The following is a 15,012-nucleotide window of genomic DNA, read 5'->3' on the forward strand; positions in this document are numbered from 1 at the left end:
TTGGCAACGGCGGCAAGGAAAAACATTCTTTTAAGAGGCAGAAAGCTTGGACCTACCCTGGCTCTAGTTTGGTGGCCGTCTGCCTCGACCAGTGGCATATAATGGTCTAGCTGCAGATTGCAACTTCCTCGCTTTACCTTCCCCTTCTAAGCATGAAGGAGAAACTACAGTGGCTGAAAAATGTGTGAAATAAACAGCCATATCTAGAGCCAGTGTCTGGTTTGTCTTTTCTCGACTACTGTAGAAACATGGTAATTCAACATGACGGCTCAAGATAACGATTCTTATTTACAGGTGATTATACACTAATTAAAACATACCTATGCAGCATTGTTTTGACCAATGTACTGATGCATCCCACTGCACACAAGCTTTTACAGCTATAAAAAAAAGCCTAGGTTTTTAAGTCCAGTAAGCTCCCCCAGCGCTAGTATAGGCAAGTTTCACCTCTAGGGCATCGATGAGTCTTTTTTATCAGTAAAAGTTGTATCACATTTAATGCCAGGGCCAAAAAGGACAACTGTTATTGGTTTAAAGAAATACAAACAGGCCAGCGTTTTTCCCCCCTACAGCAGAACGATAATGGGACTTTTCTTCAGCACTGACACAGTGAAAAAGTGTGGAGATAGGTCTGGCCATGCAAGACCAGTTTGAAGGTTACATGATGTCTGTTATTCCCAGTCCAGGACAATCTCAAGGTTGCCACTGGATTCTTTCCCTTTGAGCTGTAGTTTGGCAGAAAATGTAGGTGCTCTGGGGGATGGTCCAAGGACCAGTAAGAATGATATAACCTAGAGCATGTGTTGGAACTGCCAGCTTAAGTCAAATGGTTGCCACTGTTGGATTTTCAGCCATGGTAATCATGGCTCTATGGATGTTAGTCATTGTCATCTAGATTAAAATATCTCAAGAATGGACTGCCATGAAATCTGGTATCCTAGGTGCCAAGAGGATGAATCCTAAGATTTATGAGGTTGATATTTGTGGCTTTGAGTGAAACAATTAATGGATGGATTGTTAACTCTGTGCTACTGTATTTACTTTTTTTTTTCTTAAATATTTTTCTCAGGTCAGTCAGGGTTCTGCAGGGATGATCTATTTTTGTAGTCTAACACAGAAGTTAGCATTGTTCTGGTTCCTTTGGCAAAATAATTGTCTCATAAAAAGGTTCTCACACTTGTTAGCAACCACCTTTTTAAGACACTTCAAATGCATAGTTGTATTTACTGACGTATTTTATATCGAAGAACAAAATGGAAAAATCTCTTAAGCTTGTGTTACCCACAGACCTTATTTCAGGCATCTAACCAAAATCTATTCAAAAATGCATTGACATTGAGGGAAACTAGAGGTGCTCAAATGCTAACTCATTTCTTGATTTTACTCAACCAGCACTGTGTTAACCAATCTCATATGCACCATTGCCCCCTTTTGCTGTTAACTGCTTCTGCTGACCTGAACAAGCTCTAGAGAACCATTCACACTATTCACCCAAAGTTCCCTTATTGCCAAACAGTTGGATTTGCAATGGCAGCAATGAACATTTGATCCCTCTCCTGTCTCCCACCAGCAGTCGCTGTAAAAACAACATGGAAGCGGAGTTCCCTTGACTTTGAGAGAACAGCAAAGTTATTTTCAAATTTAGTCTCTCTCAATCGTCATATTAGTGTTTTTGTTTTGTTACCCACAAGCCACCGATACCCCCCCCCATGTTTTCTATTACATCACAGAGAAATGGAAAATGGTGCAACGGATCAGAATTTACTGCTTTTCACTGGTGCCTCCATCATGACGGACGTAGCCAGCTGACCCCAAAGTAACTCTTGATTTAACACATTACTGACAGACAGAGCTGACGACAGGCTCCAGGGACTCGCCTACACGTGTTCTGCAGAAAAGCTCCTGTCACATTTCAGCTTACATTCAATTGCACAGGTCTGGAAAGTGTATTTCCTCTTAGACTGATGTCAGTGTGTGCAGGTTAATTGTGCCCAGGTTCTGGTCATCCCACAGCTTGTCTTTCTCCACATGCACATTTGAGACTGCTGCAGTAAACGCTTAGACATTTTAGCAAGGTGAGTCTGTTGAGGTCTTGAAGCAGGTTGAACAAAATTGAACAATGTTGATGACTTTGCATCTGCAACACTCTCCCTAAAAGTTACTGTGAATGTTCTTAAAATGAAGCCATCTGAAATAAATTAAAAACTGTTCCAAAAGCAACTAGAAGGCAGGAAAGATGACTTGGTGGTTCTACTTTCCAGATATAAACCTGCATTAATGAATAATTTTTATATTAGCAATGGAAATAATGATTCTCTGTAAAGTGAAAGAGGTTGCAGACTGCAGTTGCTCTCAGTTGCAGTCTGGTGGATGCTACAGAGCATTTTAACCTTTTAGCTCAGTTTTGATTTGTATGGCCCACAGACTCTGCTCTTCTCATGACCACAGGAGGCAGCAGGCAGCTGTTTACAGACACAGTTAGCTGGTAAACATAACGGAGCATAGTGCTGTGTATTGGCAAATCTTTGGCAATACAATATGTATTTATATTTACTGTGATACTGTAAACAAGGTGATCTATTGTGATTTTGTTTTTTTAACATCTAATTTTAGGAAAACTGTCATAGTATAAAGAACTCACCACCATATGTGTTTACAGCTTATCAGTGTTATGTGATATAATTACTTTGCTTCATCTGTTTTTTCATTCATATTTTGTATTGTATTGTAGTGTCATGTCTTGAGCACAACTAGCAGCTTGTTGAACGGGACAATTAGCAGGCATTTTAGGGGAGCCTGAGCAGTAGGGCCAATTTCATCATCAACTCTTCTGGTAATCCTCTTACACTGTCATTTCATGTCATGTCCTGTGAATTGCTATGTTACGGACCCATATTTAGGAATAACAATCGTAATAAAACCATATGTATTCCCAGTAGAATTATATAGCTACTGCATGTATTGGCTTGTGTTGTGTCTCATCTGGTATTGACATTATGCTATTTTACGTAGCACAATGTCAGGAGCCACAAGGGGTCCATGGATAAAAGGAAGAATACGGACTACCTAAAATACACTTTTTCTTTTTTTAGATTTTTACAAATTTGATGTATTTAAACTCAGTACCTCAGTATAAGGAAGGTCATGGACTGTAGCAGATTGAGACACTCATTCACCAGCTTAAGTAATATCAGTACTATAAGCAGTAGGCGGTCACGGGAACAGTAAAACAATGATCACTAGTAAAACAATTATATGAAATAGGAAAAAAAAATATGTAGCAATTAAAATTTGCAGGAAACTTAGTTTAAAATTATTCAGAAATGACAAACTACCCCATATTGTAGGAGTAAATATGACAGTGATTGTTCTGGTGTTTGCGTAAGGTGTAAGCAGCATATAGGCACCTATGTGCATTAAATGTGGCTCTGTCAGGAGGTTAATACATTTTGGGTTGAAATTGGTATCGTGTGTTAAATACGCTGTCCTATTGAGCTTAATCCTCTACAATGCATTTTAGGCTTGCAAGCTGCCTCACCTGAATTAAACAGACATAAGAGAGTGTTCTGTGGTAGTGTGCACGGTTATCAATCCAACAGCATTGGTTAGACGATGTCAAACCATCTGTTTCAAGTTGGTTTCATAATGTCCTACAACTTCTACCATTGGAAAGGCTCACACATGTTCTCCAAGGAGACATGGATGGGTTTTTCTGTTTGGAGCCCTGTTATAGACTTTATTGGAGAAGACTATGCTAAAATCTTATCATAAGGTTTTGCACCTTTGGCATCTAAGTGATCTGTGTACACTGTGTACATTTCATTGTTATAGTAGTTATACTATGGAGGATGATGTTCTTTGTTGTTTTCGGGTTTTTCTTATTCTTTTTATTATTTTAGCCCCGTAATGACGTCTCACCCAGAAAATCAAGTACTAAATCCAGATTGTCATGAGCCATGGCAGACAGCCAAACCCATTTCTGAGCAGAAGATGTGAGAAGCTGCCTGAGAAAGTCATCAGTGCCTGCTGGATGAGGAAGCTCCCTGTTGAGAAAGCTAAAACCAGCTGCCGGTCGTTTTCCATTCTGCTTCCTGTGCATTGACCCCTGTCAATTTCACGCCCACCTCCATGTTTCCGTTTGCTAGAGCAAAGCTTGTGTTGTGACCAAAGTATACTGAGTTTTCAGTGAATGTCTTGGTAATCTGGCCATCAGAGAAACAGTAAGGATTGTCCACAATAAAAAGAGTCCACAATATTGTCCACAATAAAAAGACTGTAGTACCAGTCACTGAAACTTACTTGAAGTTGTCATCCTCTACAAACTTCTGAAGTTCCTCTATGTAGCGAACTGACAACAGATACTTCTGGACATGTGGCAGGGTCACCAAGTAATCTGAGGAAAAAATAGTTGGAAGAGTCACATAAAACAATCTGACACTGCACATAAAGCACATGGACTAAAGCAAACAGATAAGTAAATAAGTAAACTAGGGGGAAGAGGAGGAAACAAATTTAGCATTAAACCTTGAAGTCATGTGTCCCTAATTCACACAGCACAATAGGCTCATTCGAGATGATCCAGACCTGTGCATAATCGATCATCGGCCACACAATGAATGCTGGTTAGATTTGCCCTGCAGTTGCTCTTCACTGACCGCATAAGCCAGTAACAGATGTTTAAGATGCTATATTTGCATTGACTACAACAGTTACCACTAGCATACAGTTCAAATATTGTAAAAAACACAACAACCATTTTTGAGATACAGTACAATTCTGAAATGTACTACGCTACATCTACTATGAGATCAAAAACTTTTTTTTTCATAAACATTGGCAATTTATTTAGCAAAAATTTGCAGTAGCTGTGTACAGTGAAACATTTTGATGCACTGTGGGCAAATTTTTTTATCATTCTGAATATTCAGTGTAGCCAGTTTAGTGTCAATTCAGCAAAAGATGTGGAAGTTTAATTCGTTTTACAGTTTTTGAGAAAATATGGACTTAATTCCTGCCAGCTCAAAGTATCTGAACATTACTGCTCAATCAGGGCTACATTTTGGTGAAAGTTGCAAAGCGATAGCACATACAACTGAGTTGTTATGACTTTTCAAAGTAAGTAAGTAAACTTTAGACGGTGGTTGTAGCGCCTCCATCTGGCATAGGAGTGGACCTATGAGCAAAGTTTTGTTCATTTTCATGCATGGGAAAGCAGATTTCCTTGTAGAAAATATAATGATACTAATAACATTGGCAAATCCTAGCGGAAGCTGAGCCACCCAGTCCCCTATCAGAGGAATATTAAATACAACTAGCATTTCCACAAGCGGGCAGGTTCTACACTGTTTCTACTGGGCAATGTAGATGTTCTTACCGTAGTTACATGACATCTGCAGGTCGGAGATGACCCTCAGAAGGTTGTTCATCTGATTGGTCCGCTGCTCCGTCTCTATGATGCTGTCTGATGCAGGATAGGCTGAGTCGATGTAGATCATGTCTAACAGGTAGATCCCTGGAGGAGACAACACAAGACAGCACTGACACCAGCTTTGCTTTCACAAAATGCTTACAAAATAGCTGTTCTATTGGGAAGAGTAGTGATTCAAATCAAGACACACCCAGTCATTTCAAAGACTGGATCAAAGAGTTGTTTTGACCTTTATTAAAGCTTTGACTATAGATCAGAATTCAGTACCATTATGACCTGCAAGCTCATCATCAAGCTCATTGACTGGATCCTGAACTTCCTGACGGCAAGACCCCAGGCTGTACATACCTCCTCGTAAGTTGAGGTATGTACCCCTAAACACCCACTTAATGCTGGTCTTCTTTGACATTCTGCAGAGACCAGCCCTTCTCTGCCCAGACAGTACACATCCTTACGCACGCATCCTGCGTGTGGGCAGCTTGTGGGGAAAAATAAACTACTATACACTTGAGAAGTTATTTATGAATGAACAAAGAAATGATTTTACTCATAGATGAAGGCATATTAATGTAACACACTTTTATTCCTGTGGTTTTGGATACTAACGTGGATAGTTTTGGTGTTTGGATATGCCAAGGAAGCAGGAGAAATGTGCATGTCAAAAAAAAGAATGCAAAAACATGATAACTTTTTATTCAAGTGGAAGGGTTGCATGGCTGACTTCTGGCATCTATTACCAAGGACAGGAGGAAAAAACACAGAGCTCATCAAATGTGTCAAAAATAACCTGGAAAATATCTGTTGAGTCACCAACTTTCCTACAATTTGTCTTAATTACTGTGCTCTAACTGTTACTAAATACCAGACTGGAAACTCTCCCTGAGTCTGGGTACTGTATTTGATGTAGTGTACACCTTTTGAAGAAATATACAATATATGCACACAAACTCGATTATGAAAGTATGGATGTTGTGTCTCAAACAACAAAAATCAAGTCAAAATATAGTGAATACGGCCGATGTCATATTTTGCCATTTGTAGCTAGAGTCTGCACAGTAGTGATCGGGGTCGGCGAAGAACTAATTAAAACCAAACTGATCAGAAAATGAACACTTGAACATACAATCAGCATGATAAGAACTACCCATGTCCCATCTGCCAACATGGAGACAGTGGGCTTTACTGGCCTATACTGCAGTCAGCCACCGGGAGACGATCAAAATGTTTTGGCTTCAATTTTGGAAAGCTATCAGAGGGTTTAAGTTAGATATTATTTTACATGTTAAATAATTTAATGTATACATTATAGCCAAATTCTAGTCAACACTGCTGAGAGCTGCTTCTCTCTTAATCTTTGCTGCATGACATAGTATTGCAAATCACAGCGCACTCTGCTGGATAAACTTTGCAGTAACACCAATAAATTACCACAAGCATTTTTTCTGCATTATATACTGGAACAAAAGTGTTTTCATACTGGCGCATATCAGATAACATACTGAATACACACAGCAGATAGACAGGCAAACAGATACTGTATACAGATGTTGCAAGCCATTTCCACGTAATTTTGTAAACTCTTAAACACCTTACTGTTTCGACCAGGAATGTGTCCAGTTGTTTAAAAAAACAAATCAGCACGTCTTTACAAACAGGGGCCACAAATGTAAACCTGGACTGACGATGGGCAAGTTGGAAATTGCAGACACCAGTATTTTGCTGCACTGATGACACGTTGCCAGGCTGAGTAGTTCTTAACATCGCATAGCCGTTGTCCAAGCGTAAATAAATATTCGGTGTTGCTGCAAGGACTGCACTCTTGTTGAGCGTGAAAAAGTTCCAGGCTTTTTGCGACCATTGTTGGCGAACCCATCGCTTTCCACTGAAAACCACCACCTTATTAGGAATGGCTGCAAGGAGCAGGCGTGGGCCCACTTACAGTCAATTGGCAGATGAGACAGAAGCTTAGGGGCATTCATTAAGGTATTAGATTAACACAAATATTGGGCGGCTTGTGTAGCCCGAGGTGGTTGGTTCAAAAACTGGGGTTTAGGGACCAACAGGGGCCTCAAGTGGGTTTAGGGGGTCCTTTGGGGGCAAACGGAGGAACAGAATAACTTTATTATTGTCGCTTTGAAAGTTGGAACAAGGGAAGGGAATCGGGTTGGCTGTTGGGCTGATTGATATTAATATTATATTTATTATTATATTTAATTATATTATTATTATTATTATGTGATTTATGTAATTATTCCATTGATCATGAAAAGTTCTGTTCTAAGGTGCTTACCACATAAACCGCTAACATCCTGTTTGTAATCTGATCAGGACCTGTTTACATGTCAGCCATTTCATGTTATCACATGGCTTGCTTTGCATGCTATTGGTACACCATAAAATAAAAGGCAACAAAATAACTCAATCTTCAACACACTCGCATACTGTATTTGGACAACCTGGGGTGGTACGTGAAACGGCTTGTGACATGTATTGGGAGAAACTACAGTTGTCCTGAAAAAACACAAAAGCCTCTCCAAGGCAGGTGTTGGTTTGTCCGTTCTGGCTACTGTTAGAACATTGGTTGGTTCTTAACATGAAGGCGCTCTGTAACAAGAGACCATCCCTCTGCACATCAGAAAGATAACTCACTTGCCTGTCTAAGCGCTTCAATGGCGACCTACAAATTAAGATACGAATTAATGAAGTGATGGTGTAAGGCCAGGCTGCCTGATTACCTTGCTGTCAACAGTGTCAGTGTTCCGACTGACTGGTTAGATCCACCTCTCTTCGACCTTTGAGCAGGTGTTTGTTTAAGCATTATGTTGTGAGCCAAACACATATGAAGGTTATTGCCTCACATCTTTGTATATCGATACAACACAATGCTGGCAGCTTGTTACAGTAACAAATATTCTCTCTGATGTTGGAGCACCAATTTGTGGTGTTGCACAGAAAAAAAAGCAAGACAGACACTCTCCTGAGTCCTTAAACAAAAAACTGGAAAACCAAGACAAGGACGAGGGGTCATAACTGCTAATCTAGTTTCCTAGGTGACTTAACAAGGTTTATGATAAACAGTGACGTTATATAACATTGGTTAAGTGCTGTTTCATGGTGGCTGGAAAGTCCCCACCGCAGCAATTACAAAGCACAAACAGGAAAATACAAACATTTTTTTATTTGTCAATACTATACATTATCAAATTTAAAAATACTAACTTGCAGCATTACATGAACTGTATCAATCTCCTCGGATTAACTATCAGAATAGTTTAAATTATAGTAGATTCCAATCTTAAATTTTAATATAAAAATACAATATGAAAAACATGTATGTAAGGTTATATTTTAGTTTTATCTGTAAATGCATACCTGGAAAGACATTAGAGCTGGGCCAAAACGATTGTTGATTATTCGTTTTGGTGAAACAGTAGTGCAAGACATTACGAATATGTTGCTTTAAAATTTACTAGCAGGATTCAATTCAATTTCAGTTCCATTCAATTTTTTGTATAGCGCCAATTCATTAACAGAAGTTATCTGTAGGGACACTTTCTCAAATAGAGCAGGTCTAGACGAACTCCTTAAACTGGGACAGATTGCCTAAGCATCATTCTATAGTTCTATTAGAACTGGAGAGTATTGCGCTTAACAGAGCTTTCTCTGTGAAAAAGGATGTTTTCTCTCTTCTCCTGACTGGGCGTTCCAGAAAGGGTTTGGACTACGTATATGTTTCTGATTTCGATGTGATTGGTTGAATTTGTCTAGTGATAACAGTGATAGACAGTGGGCATAGGCATGCGTTCATCCAATCAACTGCAAAGCATATTTTTTAAATGCGCGCTGTCTATTCCCAAACACAACCGATTGTATAGTATGCTGAGGTTCACTGTTCTGTCGAGCTAAGGACTGATGCACTGAAAACCCTGAACTAATGACTCACAGCTGCTAAATGACTGCAGGGAAGAGCAGGTGTGTGAGTACTCTTAGCTGTATGTTGTTAGACTGATTAGGTAAGGACATGAACTAGATTCCATCCATGTGTTTTTGTTTCTTGTACAGGCTGGTAAAATGTAAATCTTCTGGTGGATTTATGTTTACAATTTTGAGAAAACTAACACTTTGTTGCCCATCATTAACAGCTCATTGTCTTATGTCTTAAACAGACACTACTTTCCAGAACTTTCTTGACCTATTTGTTCTCCAAATATTTTGTCCTTACTGTAAAAAAAGAAACTGCTTAGATTTTCTCCAAAACATATCCATAATGTTCAGTTTAGTGAAATTATTGTGTACCAGCAGTTCACTGATCATGAGGCAGACTGAATACTGTACATATAAGATTCCAGTCTCTTGAATGATATTACAGACACATCCTTACTGATATTTTTTAGCTGAGGTTTCTAGTAGGACACTGAGTGTAGTGCTCTTTCTAAAGCTGTTGATAATAAAATCTGTGGATTCCCACAGTATGTTACTATGTGGGAATCTCCTCTAACTGTGTGCGTGCAGCTCAATGGAGAGCAGATGTGGAGGCTCTACAGAACCACACCTCTAACACAGGGAAGTGGCTATTATACTTGTCCATCACATTCAAGATGATGAACCAAGCATCCACCACCGAGACCTGAAACTAAAGCTCTTTTAGTACGTTACGCCTCCATTCCACTGGGCTCTGTGACATCGTGATGCACTTTTGTTCCTTCTTCTGCGCAGCTTTATACCCCACTGGGAGCTCTCTGAAGCAGAGCATTTTGCCTGCCAGATTTAGTCGATTTGCTCATTTTTCCTAACCTGTCCGTCTATCATTCCATCTTGCGCCATTTTTCCAGGTCCATTCAGGTCATTCTACCAGCCTTTTCATACAGATGGGATAATCCTAACATGACTGTGCCAGGTGGTTTGTTAAACAGAACTATTGATAAGTTGTTGTTTGAAACCGTTTAGAAACGGGCAGGCAGTTTCACAAAATACTTGGCAAGTGATTGGATGAACATCTGTCTATCATGTCTATTACAGGCGAACTTCAACCAATCAGATTGACGAACCATATAACGTAGTTGGAGGAAGAGAGAAAACATCTTTCCCACTGACTGGCATTGTGGTTTCAGAGTAAACGTCACACATCGTCACACAAACCTAGCAATAAACCACGCTTGTAGCTAGTACTGTAGCTGTCAGCAGTTCCTCATAGGACGCTGATATGTTTGCAAGTAGGCTATGTTGCCAATTGGTTTTTTTTCTGTCTGTTTTTACAATTTTTACAAGTCTGCCGTTCCTGTGTCTGACTCCCTGCCCGTTAGTTCCTCTGTGCACCTTCATGCACCTTCCGTCAAAAAAAGACAAGGCGTGTATTCGCGCAATCAGCTTGGTGACCACACTGCAGCCAGAGTGGAATCAGCCAGTTAGGACGTACAGAAGTGGGCACTGAATGGTGTCTTCTCCAGGCTAATGGAAATCAGGAAAAACAGACCTACATGACTCCTTATAACACTTACCAAGGACTTTACTATGCACAGGGCTACTATAACTTCAAGTTGAACATTTAACAGGAGGTAAGAGATATTGGAATATTAACAGGGCAGTCAGTTGCAGTTTGAGATCACAGAGCTTCTCTGGTAAAATACCCATTACCTCAGTTTTTCCTTTAGGCTGCTGCATAGCGCATGTGGTGATTACCACTAAAGCACCTTAACCCAAATATCCACAGTTGCATCATATACAACAATAAAAGTAGAGAACCACAACTGTACAATGAACCCAAACAGTGAACACAATAACTGCAGGAAGTTAAAACCAGACATTTTAATGTATTTTGAGCAGATTATTATTATTATTATTATATTATATTATTATAATACTGATCAGAGATGAGTTTATTTTTAGGAACTTTATATACAATTCTCTGTTTTATGTTATTTCAACAATCATACAGACAAATTCAGTGTTTTCTTCTCATTGTTCTAACAGATCTTTCATATAAATTAATGAGTTAAATTTGACTGCATTTGACACCAGACTAGGGTGTCCAGGCAGCTGCGACCCCTCTAAATCCATCCCTCGTGTTGACATATGGCAATCACTAATTTAACATATAACTTTACTGTTATTACATATTTCCTGTATATCCACATATATGCCGATTGTTTATATCTACGTTAGCCAGTTCAGGACTCAAACACTGAGCTTTCACTTCCACACAGTAGTGACTTGATGGAATCCTAATTCTTGTCAGAACCTCATACATACACAGTATGTTATCTTATGCCATATGACTCTTCTAGAACAAATACACTGAAGCTCATGTAGGCTTTAATACTGGTTAATATGATACCAACTACAGTATCATTCTTACTGCTGTGGAACATTATACTATGGATAGCTAGGTCTTGCACATTCCTCGCTCACATGTTTAAAGTGGTGTCAAATGTTGTTCAGGCAGTTTAATAATAATTGAGCATATTTTATCCCAGTTTTAACAATGTTCACACTAGAGTTGTGTGGTTCATTCTAGTTTTTCTTTATGACAACAGACTCAAGTCACGGACAATTTTTTACCAATGTTCCCAAGGCAGCCTAAATATAAATGACTCTGGTCGTTAAGGTTAGCAGGGATTTAGCATGTAACAGACAGGGTACAAAAGGCCATTTGCACGTGCAGTGATAGTGAGACCAGACCTTTTTTTGTTTTCTGGGAATGTTCTGTGGATACGTCAAGTGTGGCTGAGATAGGATGTGGAAAATGGGGGCAGACATAGCATTTTATAGGGCTTTGGAAAAGACCAGAGGGCACAGGTGGACATACTAGAGAATGTGAATTCATAAAAATGACTCCAATAAACTGGGGGGCTAGCCCACGCTGCACCTGTGCAGACTGTTCCAGCATGGCAAAATTTGACATACAGGCTTAAACAGATGTATTCATTAATGTCAGTTTATTTTAGTGGAAAGGATTTATTGTGATGCAGATATCAGTGGAATTTCCACTAACATGAAAACTAAATGCTGGGAAAATTGAAAGATCCTGATAAACATGATAAAAATGTGCCTCAGCAGCTTCAGCGGCCTTAATAAATCCTCAGAACACTTTCCATGTAACATTCTCTAATGGTATTTGCTTCTGAAGGAGAGAAACCAATCAGAGCCAAGAAAGACGCTTTGGGTTAGTGGTTTAAAAAAATATCTGACTGGTTGTTTTCGTTCAGGCCCGGGGAAATCTTGCAGATACTATTACGATAACTAGGAGGAGCCAGGGGAACCTGTTTTTTCACAGATTATCTCTCTCATGTTCCACTGTCAGAATATAGTGAAAGTTTCAGCAAATAGGAAAAAAGTTTTTATAAATCTTACCTATTGCAGCTTTAACACTATTGACTATATGAAAGTGGATATTATTAGAACATTTTTCATACAGTTGAAATTGGTTTGTTTATCTTTGCATACGTACTATTTGTCTCACTTGATTTCAATACAGCATGATGTTCATTTAGTAAATGATGGTCCCATTTAGAGTAAAATAGATGATAAAGCAGGGTATGCTTTAGGGCATGGCTACCTTATGATTGACAAGTAATTCTTAGTGAGTCCGTCCAGCTCAACAGACCAAACTCAGATCAAACTGCTAGGCAGTGCTGATCAAATATGAGTCAAGCTGAATGAGTTGAAATGAAGAGCGGCCAATGAGAGCAGCTCAACACGCAGTACGTCACTGCTGCTGGCTCCAAAAACCTGACGTAGCAATGGCCATAATGCCAAACGGTACTCCACAAACCATTGGGTGATGTCACAATGGTCAAAGGTAAAGGTAAACTCATACTGCATGAGTAGTTTGTGTTATAGTCAACTATCACTGGATTACTTACTGTAGGAAAAAATCTGCACTTAGTTAGAAGGAGGGCCTTCTTTATATGATTTCTAACGAGATTTATGGTTTATCCTCAAAAATCATCTGAGACCCAATCGTCACTGGCAGGAATAAGTTCTGCTGATTCCAGCAGTGTGTTACATCAGCTGTTGTCAAGTTTGGATTCAGTACAGCTCCTTATTCTGCTGTCAGGGACTGATGTGTCAGCTGAACTCTGATAGATGAGTCAGATATAATTTTCTATTGTATATTCTTTGATTATGGTTTATCCCCTTTCAGACATGTAGTTCTTAATCTGATGTCAGCCTGCTCACTTTTACATAAAGGTCACAACAGCAATTGTATGACATTGGACCTGGAACATTTCTGTAACACTTTCACCAAGATTGAACTGAACGCAGTCAGTTAACCTTTGTTACCTCTGAGTTTTTATATATGAAGTTCACTGCTTCTAGATGTAAATGGTAAATGGACTGTACTTATGACACATTTTGTAGTCCTCAAAGCACTGAATACTACATGCCACACTCACATATTCAATCACCGATGCACAGGATCTGGAGCAGTTTGGGGTTCAGTATCTTGATCAAGGACACTTCAATATGTAGCGGGAGGAGCCGGGGATCAAACTGCCAACATTCTGATTAGTGGACAACCCACTCTACTAGTCACAGTCACCCCAAGATTTTGCACTAGAACACCAGCATCTCAGACAAAATGGGTGACTACGGCTGACCAGACTCCACTGACAAAACCAGTAACCAGGGGACAGCTAAGAGGAAGCAGAACACAGATCTGTCAATATGTTAAAATCCTCAAGATTCTGACAACTGAGATAAACACAGTCTGGATGAATAAAACATTTCTGCTCTCTTACACCTCCAACTGTATCCGATGAGACACACACACACACACACACACACAACTGCTGCCACTTTACAAACTGCCAGTGCAATTCAATCCATTTCTAACTTCCATTTATCTCCCTGGCTGAGTTATGCTTGAGACCCAAGCATAACTCTGTGTTTTAACAACAGAACGATGCACAAACATTTCTTAAAAGTTATGTGGACACCAAAAATGAAGGCACTTTCCACAATCTTCACAAATAAATATCCATCCGTTTTCACAGAATAGTAAGGTACACTGTGTGTGCGTGAGTATGTGTGTGCATTCTTTAGCCTCCCCAAACTCCAAGATCTGAGATCCAACAGAGCACATTACGTCACTGCTTTTGAAATTATTATGCAACATATGGAAGTGTCACTGTGTTTTATGCCCTGTGACCACTAGTGCATGTTGTGTGGTGAAGAATCGTAACTCTATTCACATGATTCACAAGATTGTTAAGTAACTGACAAAGGCAAAAAGATTTTTGGTAATTACTATTGTAATTACTATTGCTAGGTTAAAAAAAGAAAATTACCATTAAGAGTAGATCAAAGTGAAAATGTTTGGGAACTTATTGCTAGTGAAGCTGTTTTTAAATCATCTTTAATTAAATCAATTTATTTCCACCAAACCAGAGCTGGTGATTGTTGGAACAGTGGAAAGACTAACAAAGACTGTTTGGGTTAGTTTTATTTTGTTTCTGTCCACTCGGAATGAAGTTACAAAATTACGATGCTCTGCCAGGTAAAATTTGCGCTTTTGTCTATTCAATTTCAATTCAATTCAATTTTATTTGTATAGCGCCAATTCACAACAGAAGTTATCTCAG

At 39.3% G+C, this 15,012-nt stretch overlaps 1 protein-coding gene across 1 annotated transcript in view; it reads right to left on the reverse strand.

The window, feature by feature from the left end:
* The window catches only part of LOC118332360 (ras-specific guanine nucleotide-releasing factor RalGPS1-like), a gene marked incomplete in the record, with an annotated part of 66,856 nt that overhangs the window by 19,524 nt on the left and 32,320 nt on the right, over nt 1–15,012 (reverse strand). The window contains 2 exon segments of the mRNA XM_035667601.1: nt 4,300–4,393; nt 5,375–5,512. Coding sequence (XP_035523494.1) covers nt 4,300–4,393; nt 5,375–5,512 — 232 coding nt within the window.

Source organism: Morone saxatilis, unplaced genomic scaffold (genome assembly GCF_004916995.1).
Source record: "Morone saxatilis isolate NCDOM2014 unplaced genomic scaffold, NCSU_SB_2.0 Contig21, whole genome shotgun sequence".
Classification (NCBI taxonomy): Eukaryota; Metazoa; Chordata; class Actinopteri; family Moronidae; genus Morone; species Morone saxatilis.